Source organism: Odontesthes bonariensis, chromosome 8 (assembly GCF_027942865.1).
Source record: "Odontesthes bonariensis isolate fOdoBon6 chromosome 8, fOdoBon6.hap1, whole genome shotgun sequence".
Classification (NCBI taxonomy): domain Eukaryota; kingdom Metazoa; phylum Chordata; class Actinopteri; order Atheriniformes; family Atherinopsidae; genus Odontesthes; species Odontesthes bonariensis.
The window spans coordinates 9982571-9995655 of record NC_134513.1 but is presented as its reverse complement, the minus strand read 5'-3'; the positions used below and the strand labels follow the sequence as shown (position 1 = coordinate 9995655).

Genomic DNA, 13085 nt, shown 5'->3' with positions numbered 1-13085 from the left:
ATTTTTCCAAGTACATTTGGTCCGATCTTTCTGTTCTTGAGTGTTGCAAGTTGTTTGCAGCTTATTTTAACGTGCATGAAGGCAATTCTTGATTGCAGACTTGGCGATGATACCCCCTTCTCTTTTTATTCACCACTGACATTCAACAAAATGGATGAAAAATATTGTCTTTATTACAATCTTTTCCTTTTCCATCTATTAATAGAAAGATGTTTCACTGTGTTATAGAACTTTACAACAAAGTGTATGGAATCCAAGTTGTACATAACAATGCATAGTTCCAAAGTCCATCCAGATATTATGCAAAATTATCTTGTCAACATGCTCATCTGTAGTGTCCGTAATGCTGCAGGTGCAGAATCTAAGAGGAAGATGTTTTGCAAAATAAAATCTTAACATCATTTTTAACCCTTAAATAGTTTTCCACGCTACAGAAAAATCCCTTTGGATCCCAATCAACCTGAATTATGTTAGTCAGATTACAACTTCTTAGTGAAATTTCATCATAATACAGTCACTGACAAGCCAAAAAGAAATGTTCAATAACCAGCCAGTCACTCTACCTACACATGAAAGACACTTTATGAGTGAACAGTTAGGGGGGAAAAAAACTAAAACAAAAAAAAATGTAGCATTGTTGTGTTGTAACTATTGCTGTATCTGGTAAGATGCTTAAGTGAAAAAACAAACAACACATAAAAAGCTGTTTTAAATATTCACAAGTTAAACAGTAATTACAACAAAAATATTTAAGGCGTCTTCATTTCATCTCTGTACAATCACACAAAATTAACTACGTATTAGCCCTTTAGGGAGAAGAACAGGGAAAGCAGAACAAGTCGAGTGTTAATGCTTCATCAGTTGACGGCGCTCTAAAGGTCACAGATGTCTTATTTTTCAGGAGTAAAAGAAGTAACTAGAGCTAAAAAAAAAAAACAATCTGGAAACTGGAGTGGTGTTTGTGGGGACAACCTAAGAGGACCCCGTCGTCGTTTTCAGCATCAACACATGACTTTTTACCCCTTCACGGCACTCATTGACAACCTGCCAGCCCACATTGGAAACTTGATTATTTGAGGTTTTAAAGGTCATTTAAAAAATTTTAAGCTACATTTTAAAGCCCTGATTCATGTCAGATTTAGTAATTTAATAAATAAAAACTGATTTAAAAAAAACAAAACAAAAAAAACTTTAATTTGGCAATCTATTTAGTCTGGCCATGAATCAAAGAGATTTTGGTGGCGCTCATATCTATGCGTCACAAAGATGTAACCTGAACGTGTCTTGAAATTTAAAGCAGATAGAAATGCTTTGATATTTGCCCAAGCAATAGAATACCTACTTAACGAAAACATTTTGGTATTCAGGTTGAATAAGCAGGAAGTGCCTCTTCAACGTAAAAATTCAAACTTAATTTTTTTAACACATGCGCTGATGTTTAAATTGAAATATGATTGGCCTTAACAGCTGGGATTTAAAAGAAAACTCTTCCATTCTACAGATCCATGCTTTTCAAACATTTTTTCTTATTTTGGTTTGCAGTGTTGGGTTGGTTTGATTTTTCCCTCTGGTGGGTGAGGCAGTTTCAATCAGAAGTGGTTACTTTGTCAAGGCTCGGGGTTGAGGCTCTGTCCTCGTCGTCTGCTTTCAGGAGCGGGGAGAGATCTGCGTCTCCACCCGCCTCCTCCCGCCGGGCAAGCCGTCAGTCGCGGTGGGCGTGGCTCGGCGGCGTGATGCTGAAGACTCTGATGCGTAGGTGGGAGGCGATCTGGAGGCACACGCCTGTGCAGTAGCGCGTCAGATCCAGAAGAGAAAGTACCTGACGAAAAGATGAGGTCATGTTACAGCTTCAAGTGTTGAATTAGCATGTTTGAATGCCATTTTCACAAGATTTTGATGAGACAGCTGGTGTGAAAACAAGCCGAGCTCAAAGATGCAGCGATTCCAACGAATACTGTCGTGCTTATGTGCTGCACAACAGGCAACCGTGTCTTGCAAGTTTTTACTGCTGCTTAAAACTAAACCAGCTGTGAAAATAAAAATAGCAATAACTGAAAGTTTTTTTGTCATATGCTCCAGGGTGAACAGTATGTTTAATCCCAGCATTTGGCCTGTAAGACACATTTGCATATGCTTGTTGGGTACATTGTAGGGGCAGCCTCATGAAGCAGCAGCGAACAGTTTCTACATTTCCTTTCAGAAATTCAATCTAGTGGAGTTTGCCGAGTTACAAAAATCCCTTTCAAGCTAAACATACAGTGGAGTGCAAAAATTCAGGCACCATTCCTGATAAAAACCTTCTCTTATTGTGACTAGAAGACATGACCGACAAATCTAAAAATACACAGTGGACTGCAGAAGAACCGGTCTCTAAAAAGGGGCACAGTAAAAAATGCTTAATGTTCTAATTATTAGAGATTAGCGACTTAGTTTTGTTCAATTTTAGAGTGAAGAAAATTCAAGAAAAATCTACCCAAACTACTGACAATTAAAATAACTTAATGCTTACAAAGCAGGAGAAAACCATAAGAAGCATTGAGAGAAACAACTTGTAGACTTGCTACAAAGGCAAATTCTAACTGCTGTTTGGCTGCAAAAGAACTTAAAGACTTGGCAGACTTAGCTCCTGTATAAATAGGAATTTCATGGAAGAGTCATTGGACTATTCCTGCGGCCCCATCACAAAATTCAGCATCAGATGTTTGCAAATAAAAATCCAAACAAGTCTGATGCATTCTGGAAACAAATCACAGGGACTAAGGAAGTTACAAAAAATGGCATTTTGTAGATAAGGGGAAAAGTTTGGTGTCTGTTTGGTGTGTGTGTTGCAGCTAGTGGCATGGGGAAACATATCAGAAGCTGAGGGAAGAATGGCTTGGATTAAATACAATAATATCCTGGAAGTAAACAACACAGCATCTTCTAAAAATACAATGGGCTGCCTAAAAAGATGCAAGCTGAAGGTTTTGCCACATCCCACACAGTTCTCTATCCCAGACATCATTAAATACCTGTGAGATGTTAAAAAAAAGTCTATTGTCTATTCCTGAAGGGGGAATACCTTTTATATCCAAGTGCTAACTATGTAGCAAACTTTACTCAGGGCATTTTTTCAGTGTAAATAAATAAAAAAGAAAGCTTACTTTCGTTAAAATGTGAGAACAATACATGATTTTTAACATTACAAAGCTAAAGTTAGATTTGGTTTGTGTTGAGCGGCGATGGCACTGTCAGGAAGGTTATCAGCTTCCATTTACTTAAAATCGGTTCTGGCAGTCTCATTATGCAGAACTGTAAGACTTGGTGATTTTAGTTATGAAAGTCAGGTTGTCTTAGGTGTACTGAAGTACTTTACCACTTACCCCCCAAAAATAAATGAATAAATAAAAAGACCTGTGTATACGAATGAATATTTTTTCAGTACTGACCATGGCGATCCAGAGGACGATGTATTCGTCAATGAAGCTGTTGAAGTACTGGTTGAGGAAGAGGAGGCCGGGCCCAATGAAGGCTGTATCGGGAAGGTGTAGCTCACTCTTGGTCATATGTGCCATCTACAGATATAAAACACAAGGTAAAGAGTTTAAATGCATTCTGTGCAGAGTCATACAGACAAATACAAATGGAAGGGGTACCATGTTTGCGTTAGGACAATTAATTTTGGGTAAGAAGACAATCAAACGTACCACCAGCTTGTTGGAGATCTTAGCGATGACCATGCCAAAAGTGAGGAGGTACAGACAAGGGTGGTGCTCAAATAGGTGGCTGGACGACTTCTTGAAAATGATGAATGCCAGCATGAGAATGAGTCCAATGTGCAAACCAGGACTCAGCACACTAGTGTCCTAAACAGCAGAACTGATAATTAGTATGTCTTCACAGGAGAAACTGGTGTGTAAGTAAAGAACATTTTAAAACTCAAGCTGCAGCCACTTACAGCCACAGTGGAGCCATTCTTGCCAACACCTCCATTCAAAATGACATAGAAGTAGTTGTAGCAGGAATACAGGGCGCCCCCGACGATGCCCATGATGGGGAAGTAGTACAGCTTCAGTCCTAATATGGGCAACTATGGAAACACAGGAGGGTCAAATTAAACAGGTGATCAGAGCCTACAGAAAGAAGAAAGGTTTGTATATGAGAGCTGAAGCATGCCGAGCGTGATGGGAGGGTAAAGCAAAAAACAAACAAAAATGCAGGTGACATCATCAGCTTTTTGAGCCAGATCATGTCCGATAGATGACCTGTTGCCATGACGTTGACTACCAATATTTACCTTCTCACTTCTCTCATGTGATGTTAAGTCAAGCCTCCAAAGGCAGCACAGAGTAAAAGTAAAACACAAATTCTATTTAAAGACTAGAAGAATGACTAGAAACTACGACTTGATTCAGTTAATAGTTCTTAACTCAGGTGAAATGAAAATGTCCCTGTGAGAACAGTGTTTTTGCATGTGAGTGGACAAAATGTGTTATTCTCAGCTACCGTGGTTTGCCAAAGGCTCACGCCTCCAAAAGCTGACATCAGGTACATGATTACGATGGCCAACTGCACCTCTGTGACATCAACCCTGTGCAGAGATTAACAGAGAAAAACTGGTTTTGATTCAGGTTTAATTCAGCACACTTATTTTTACCAGTCTTGAAAATAACTTCACAGTAATAAATGCTGGTGAGGTATATTTCATGCAATTCTGCAGGAAGCACATTGAAATCTACCCCAGTCCCTTTAGTGGAAAATTACCATTACATATGTTTCTGCTGACCAAAGATACTGTATGTGCAACATTCTTGGAAAAAGAGTCTCTTGCATTTGGTGCCATGGTGCACACATCTGTCAACATCTTGGGTAGAGAGCAAGCACTTAACATTAAGGGGATCTTGCCTTAATGATAGATTAAAGTTTGCACAAGAACGGTGCTCCAGAGCAGGTGACATTAGTCAATTAGTCAGGGAAATTGGTGTTGTGAAGCCCTAAGTTCAGATCCCAAGTGAGAACATTGTTCTTTTTTTCCTGTCAATCTGTTTGGTTAGGGCTACACAAAAAACTAGATCAATTTTGATATCAAACAGGTTGGGTTTAGGCAACAAAAGTACTTAGCAAGGGTTAACAAATAAATAAATAGATAAATATCCTGTTTGGCTTAAAATACATCTTTTCATAACCCTTCATAATGAAAACAAAGGCAACGCCTTAATGTGAAACAAAAAAGAGAACAAAAAAAAAAAAAAAAAACACAGGATACAATTATACAATACAATTGTGGAACTTACAGGCCAAAACGGAGAGTCCCAGACACATAGGTCTGCCAGTGAGCGCAGAAGAACATAAACATCCCGATAAAACCACAGAAGAACATCCAGTTCGAGTATCCTCCTATTCCACATGAAATACAAGTTCCCACAGCAACAAAAACTGAAAGAGAGAGAAAAAAAAAAGTTGAGGAAGAGACATACAATTCAGCAAGTGTTCATTTAAAAAGGGTTGTTGATTTAATGATCTACTAGAATATTACAGTTTGGGTGAAGCACCTGTGGAGACGGCATCACAGCCATGGTCAAAGAGTTCCCCGAGTGCCGAGCTACTGTTTGTCCTCCTGGCCTGTTTCCCATCAATAGCATCCAGAGACTGGTAGATGAAGAGCCCCAGAGCAGACAGGATGTAGGCCCATGATGGAGCCTGAGGTGGAGGAATGAGAGAATATTTCTTTTAATGATTTATGCCAACTCGCACTAAATAACACTGTTAAAGGGCCACTAATTTGAACGATGTCCAATTGGCTCATTAAGTCATTTTTCCGAAGTAAAAACGATTAAGAAAATAGAGGTTATAGCTTTCTAATTTGTGAATATTTGCTGTTTTATAGCATTTTGATGACGTTAACTGACTGCAGCATATATGAGCTGGGGACTCTCGGTCAGAAAAGACATTTAGGAATGACTCCCTGGAATCTGGGGAAAAGGAAAGGGATGTTTGATTATTCTCAAACAATCGACATACAAACCAATAATTACAACAGCGGATGACTGCACTTTAGGAATGCAGCCGTCCAACTGTAAAACCTAAAAATTTGAGTCCAGATTAGCAAATAGATGGCAATGCTGTCCTTGTTTTTTTAATCACGTGTATGCATTCACTACTTTTGGAACTCATTAGACACAAGTTTGTTTTTATATGAAGTTATTTTGTTTATTCATTCATATACACACACATAGACTGTACATTTGGTTAAGAATTGGTATTTTTTTGTTGTGACTGATTACAGAACATCATGGGTCAGGCTGTGGGAAGCTCTGGCACCAGTTCTATCTGCTTGATTAACACATATGCCATTAATTGTGTATCTTGCCACCCAGCACCATATGCACTGTATCTGTGCGTGCTACAGAGTTTACTTTAAGTATGCAGGGAGAGGGATTCTGGCAAACTGGGGCAGCTCAATTCCTCTTACTAGGATGAACGTTATGGACCATCTGGACACTGATCCAATCAACACACTGTGTTAATAACTACAAAGAGTGTGTGTCTGAATGCAAGTGTGTGCTAGAGTATATGAGAGAAACTCAGTCCCTCTTTCTAGGGAGATTAAGAATCCCATGCTGTCAAAACTATTCACTCAGTGCAGTTTTTTTTTGCCTTAAAGTCTGTGTACTAAGTGGCTCTTTGAACAGTCTGGTTTTTTACTTTAGAGACATATCTGAACTGTATCCAGGAACTAATATGAATACCTGTATTATGCGCATGTTTGCACTGCAATGGGATTTTACACACAAAAGTGGACATTGACAAAATAGGCCTGTCTATTCTGAATACTGATAGAGGAAACGGACATGCTTTGCACTTGTGGAATCTGACAGCAACAGCATGCTGCGTGGACTTTGATTCCATCGTAAGTTTCTCATGGTTGGACTGGACAAAGGTGCACATCTGATAAAAAACACAAAACTGTGCACTCCCTGCAGTAGTTACTACAGAACAATAAACCTGCACATACAGTTTTGTTGGATCATAGGTCAACTCTTAGCTCAGCTGCATGTTGTAAGGCCTATTTCTGTATTTTATGTAGTGAACCAATGATTCTACATGCTGGTTTTTATGTACCCTACAGAGTTGCTAAATGATAAACATCTACTGTGGAAGGTGGACTGAAAAACAAGTTTTTGTTTTTTTTCTCCAAAGCGATGTCTTGCCATAAACAACGCCGCATCACACGAGGGCGGACAGCAAATACTCGTTAAAGCTGTCAACTTTCCAAGAACAGACGCGATAAGATCACATGACCACAGCGGAGTCCATGTCCCGTCTCCGTTTAAAAATGTGACAATTTAACAGTTCTTCATTTCGTGTAGCTCCTCAAGCGTAACAATGTTGCGATGCAACATTGTTCCTCGCTGATTGTCAGTCTACCTTCAATTCGGTTTAAACTTCCAAATAAAACGCGGTGGTTCATTTTTTCAAATTCCCAAAAATACACCGCCAACGGCACTAGCTAGCATAATGACCCCGTTATTAAAAGTCAAAAAAGGTACACAGTACGAAATGGCTTACCGGCACAAATGCAAGCCGAATGAATAAATTAATGTTATTCAGTAAATACTTGAATTTCTGTTTTTTTTTTTTTTTTTGGTGCAACGGAGTGTACTTTCACAAAGTCCAAATTTAGGACTGTTCTTTCCACGCCAGAGGTGGGCACATAATTAGCGCTGGTCTCCGTGTGGAAACTTTAGCCAAGGTCGCTCTACTCACCTCCTCTGTTGCAGTTGGACAATAGCACACAAGCACCACCGTGGACAAGATATTGACCACCAGTCCCACAATGGTTAGTGTGTTTGGGGCAATCCATGTCGGTATTTGCTGGACCAGCCAGTTCCAGTAGATCTGACACGGTGGCTCAAACAGGGAGCTACCGGAGGCGCTGTATTTATGCTCCTCAAGCCGCTTGAGTTGTGCGGGTGACAGCGGCTCTGGCCACAAGAAATGTGGCATTATTTTTCTGCCTCGTCACTCCTCAAAGTACTGTGAAGAAATACTGCCCAATACTCCCAGGTTCAGGAGGGGCTATATGTTCTCTCGGACGACTCCCAAAAGGTAGGAGATCATTTGGCATTTATAGTAGGTCGAGCAGACGAGGCCATTTACACAGCGGAACCAAATGCTGTCGATAGTCTGTACGTTTCGGATCGAGGTGCATCCTGGCAGGAAGCGATGGTCCGGAAGGAAAAAGAACATGCCTGTCTACCGGGAATTTCAAATGAACGTGTCGGCGAATGGCAGCTCGTCCAGTGTGGGAGCGATTATGACTGTGCGGCAATTAGGTACAGCAGACCCTCTGAAGTTATGTAACTTGTTTTATCCATGGGTGCAAAAGTGAGCAGGCATTGTGTTTGCCTGCCTCTTTTTAATCGCTGCAGGAAATTCTGGCATGTAACCAACCAAAAAAATAAAGTCAATTGATTCATTAAAAGTACTTGTGATGTTCTCTGCAGCAAAATGGTTGCACAGAATACATTTTAGTGAGAGAAAAAATTTGGTGCACAAAATTCACATTATTTTGGGTTGTGTGATATCAACCAAGGGCCAACATTGTAGATAACACACTCAAATATATCCATCTAATTTTATTATTCCAAAATGCCTTTCAAAGAGCGCATCTTAGCCTTAACGGTGTCTCCTATATGCTTGTAGTTTAGTTGGTCAGAAACCAACACGGTCTGCCTTGAAAGCCCTGGGAACACCATGGACACTGTCTAAGCAAGTTAATCGTGGATTCAGAGGTGGCCATCAAAGAAAGAAGTTCCTGCTCCAAAATCAACTATTTAAAGCCCGACTTAGGTTTGAAAATGACTACCTGGACAAAGAAAAAATCTTTTGGAGGAAAATTCTACATTTCAGTGAAACAAAGATTAAGTCAGCTGGAAATCATGAGCAGAGTTTGGAAAACTAGAGGTAAGGATTTCTACACTGAGAACATTGTGCCAGTTGTGGTGGTAGCATCATGCTGTGGAGCCCCTTTGTTAAGTGTGTGGAAAGTGAAGAAGGAGGACTACCCCAGAACTCCTCCGCATGAGCTCAAACTATCAGCTCCGGAAGGGAAAGCCTTTACAAACCTATTTCCACAGGGGACAGCCATGTTTTCTATCTTTTGTCTCTGCACTGGATAGATGCTGATACTGTATTTCAGAGCCTTCTTCTCGTGTAGCTCCTCACAGCCCTAATCACATGGCACAGTGAGCTCAGCTTGAATGATTTGGCATTTGGCTGACCACAGAACAACGTTGCAAGTGTTTGTTAAGAGAAGTCTAAACCACTTCCTGGAACTGCAGCTTTTTTCTCACATTAACCCTCATTGCCAATGAGCTAACGGCTTGCAGCAAGTTGGACTTTGCTGTTGTCCTGGTTGAGAAGGGCCTCAGTTCCTCTTTGATGAAAATATAGTATTCTCCCCATCTGTGCCTGCTGGCCTCTTCTTACACTTCTACTGCTCTGTGCCAGCAAGGGATAGGGGCACCTTGTCATGACACCACCTACATCGACCATGCGTAAAGATGCTTTGCACCGTGTCAATGTGTGTATCAATGTGCCCTTTTTACTGCAGAGCTTACAGTTTAGATCTCTTAGTTCCCATGTGTAGATGTGGCAGTGAAGGAAGGATGTTGTATAAAGGGCGCAAAAGATGGAGATGCGGTAGATCTGTTCTGCGGTTCCTACTGCCTCAAAACAAAATAGAAAAGACATTCATTATAATGATGAATGAATATAACATCCAACGGGGCTGCACATTCTACCTCTGAATTATTAATCATTCAGTTCTTCACATTAATTTTTGAATGTAATTTGGGGTAGAACCTGGGCCTGGGTTGTAGTGCTGTTTTTAAAGTAATATCTCAAAAGCTATTATGTACACTTCAACTGTTGTAGAAAATTAGATAAAGAAATTTTGTCCCAAGAATAACTCTGACTTGAACACAAGTTCATAACAGGAACAAAGACAAATTTTCAAATTTAAGGTTTATTTTAATCCATATGTCATCATTACAGATTTCAAGGCATGCACATATGATGGAACCTCAATCAAACCTTGTCCAATTTCAATCCAAAAATCATACTGTGTCATGCAGAATATGAACTGTGTAAACCTCTACATTTTCTCGCCTGTTAGACATAAACCATTTGCACAGAAAAAAGTGAAATGCTGATTTAAATCAGAAGGATCAACATAACTTTTTCCAACTTTACTCAAGTCTTGTTATTTTTTCTTGCCATACAGAAATACATTGACACCATACTAACAGTAAGGCTTAGTTAAAACATTCCCATTCCCTTTCTTTCAGACCACAGAGAAAAATTGTCACCTTAATCAGTCATTGCCAACAAAAATCCACATGTAAATACTGTAGTGGTGAATCACTGTTTGTCTTTGCATTAGTTTTTTTTTTTTTGTTTTTTTTTTACACACAAAATGTCTTTATCAAAGCTAGAACCAAAACACTGCTGACATGCATCTGAGCTGAGTCTTTCAAACAACAAAACAAGGTGACAGAGAGAATGAGCTGGCTTTCTTCAAGCTCCAAATCTGCACACAGCATGTCACACCACAGACCAGTACACCCTCCCTCAAACCCCCTCCTCCTGTCCCACCGCTCCTCCATCCGCTATCAGCCGGCTGACGACAGAAGGTTAGAGAAGAGGGTCCCTAATGGCGGCTGATGTCTGCAACGCCCAAGTTTCTTATTGCACTGTTTTCAGTCTTACTTCTCTTGCTCAACAGTCTTTGTCTCATTCATGTACTTCTCAATCAGGTGTAGGGGCACTCCGCGTTTCATGAGCTCGCAGAAAGTGAAGCCTCCTATGTGACAAAAAGAAAAAGTTATGATGCAGCTGGAAATGGCAGAAGCATGTGTCGAGAGCAGACAGAGGAAGGTGAGGAACAAGTGAAATGGAGTATTAAAAAAAATCGTAGAGGAGAAACCATAACAACCCTGTTGTTGAGATGACAGGGAGGGAAGAACGATGGTCAGAATAGCTGATCTGAATTATGCACACTCAATTCATAAATCCGTTTTTCCCAGTTCCACAGTTCCATATAAACGACCGATTGTCTTGGTATGGTGTTTTTGCAGATTGTGTACAACAAGTTTAAAACAGCTGAAGTAGACTTGTAATGCTGAAATCGGACACAACCATTCTTTAAGTTAAATTCTTCCAACAGGTTGAGAGATACAACGCGAAAAGACTGATTTTTTTTTTCTTTTACAGATGCAATGTTTTCCATGCTCATTAACGCAGTTCATGATATCAGCATGCTGACATGAGAAGCACTAAACACACAGTAGAGATGTAGATGTAGGAAAACAAATAAGGTTGAATGTGGCACTAACCAAAAAAATGTCAGCTAACAGCCTGTTTCACATGGATATATTCCCTGTGCACCAGGAATGTTTACACTGAATTTCGTAGCTACATCTGAGAACACATTATCTATAGACTGTAACTGTTACGTAGTTTTCTGGTAATCCATGTCCAGCAAAAAACAATACTATATGTGGCACTTGATGGAGGAAGGGAGATCACCTTAGTTGCATGGATTCACCATCTGAGGACCAGGTAGGTCTACACTCAACCTCATAGCAATCCAACAAAATTATTTGAGCTAAGAAAGCAGTCTGACCTACAATACCATCCACAGAGTCACACCTTTGGCATGGTTTAGAAAAAAAAAGATTATAGCATACTTGACAATACACACAAATTAAGCCTAACAAATACAGCAAGACAATGTATTTGTTTAAAAATCCCAATTCCAAAAACCTTGGGACGCTGTGTAAAATGAAATAACAGAATGCAACGGTTTGCAGAGCTAAAAAACTAAATATTATAAAAGCACTTTGTGAGTCGTTTTACTATTTCATGAAAAACATTAGCTTATCTTGAATTTGATGGCAGACACATTACAAGGTTTGGGACAGGAGAAAAAAGAAGCTGCTTCAATAAACTTTAAAGAGAGTGCTTCTGGAGCTTCATGAGCTGTAGCACCTGGCAGGAAACAGCTTTTTGTCAGGGGTTGTACAAAAGCCACTTGCTGGATAGGCCTGACTGCACTCCAGACTTTTCGTCAAAATACGACAAAGAAGACCCAGGGCTGTTGAGCAGCTAGAATCCTTTATCAGACACGAGTGAGATAACATTCCTCTCCCAAGGTCCCAGCAACTGGTCTCCTCAATTACCAGATGTTTACGGATTGTTGTTAAAAGAAGAGGGGGTGCTGTCTCAACCTTTTGAAATGTGTTGTTGCCATCAAATTCCAGATAAGCTTATATTTTTCATGAAAGATTAAAATCTCACTTTCAAGATTTGATATGTTTTCTATGTTCTAAAATTAATACAACATTGGTTTATGAATTTTGCAAATCCTTGTATTCTGTTTTCTCTTTGAAATTTACACAGCTTCCCAACCTTTATCGAATTGGGAGCGCAGTATGGAACTGGGACACAGTTTATAGCAAACACACATTTGATTCCACAACCAGGCACAATGCAAGTACACAATCTGAATAAAATCCAGATGCCTTTAACCCTCTGGGGTCTAAGGCCTTTTCAGAGACTTTGAGGCAGTTGTCACCACCTTGACATTTTCAAGTATTTCAACTAACTGTAAACATCTATGCAAAAGTGACATATATGGATGTATTCTGAAAAGCCTAACAAAAAACAATATGAGAGTGAAGTGAATGTAATACAAACAAGTTTTATTTAAATTGAGGGGAAACACAACTGTACAAAAAAACAAGTTTTAGAGGTCTTCAAACAGTGCAAGAAAACACACTATAAATATATCTAGCCAAGACTTTTGAAGGTTGAACCTTGTAAACAAAAGTGTTGGCTGCATAAAAGTAAAAAGTGCAGTCAGAAATGTTTTTTTGTTTTCACACAAACTGTAAAAAAGTTTTTGTAACTCCAGGCAGTGTCTCTGAGCGTTGAATACTAATTAGATGGGTGTGTAACACCCCTGATTCCCCCCCACCCCCCTGTAACTCTCCATGTGATAATTGTCTGTCACTGGCAGGACATTGCTGCCTTCCCCCACA

The 13085-nt window shown here is 39.8% G+C and overlaps 2 protein-coding genes across 12 annotated transcripts in view; both read right to left on the bottom strand.

Annotated features, from left to right (window-relative positions):
* Positions 1 to 105: 105 nt before the first annotated feature.
* chpt1 (choline phosphotransferase 1) lies at positions 106 to 8233 on the bottom strand. Its single transcript, XM_075471648.1, has 8 exons — positions 7747 to 8233; positions 5532 to 5679; positions 5274 to 5415; positions 4486 to 4570; positions 3938 to 4069; positions 3687 to 3845; positions 3429 to 3554; positions 106 to 1819 (listed from the first exon to the last, which is right to left on the bottom strand). The coding sequence occupies exons 1-8, from the start codon at positions 7984 to 7986 to the stop codon at positions 1703 to 1705; spliced, it is 1149 nt and encodes a 382-aa protein (XP_075327763.1). The 5' UTR covers positions 7987 to 8233; the 3' UTR covers positions 106 to 1702.
* Positions 8234 to 9991: 1758 nt separating this feature from the next.
* mybpc1 (myosin binding protein C1) overlaps positions 9992 to 13085 on the bottom strand; it is a 32983-nt gene continuing 29889 nt past the window's right edge. For 10 of the 11 annotated variants that reach the window (XM_075471635.1, XM_075471636.1, XM_075471638.1 and 7 more), the window contains one exon: positions 9992 to 10846. In XM_075471635.1, coding sequence (XP_075327750.1) covers positions 10749 to 10846 — 98 coding nt within the window. In that variant the 3' untranslated portion in view covers positions 9992 to 10748. The remainder of the gene's footprint in view (positions 10847 to 13085) is intronic. The other variant, XM_075471641.1, reaches the window with a different exon arrangement.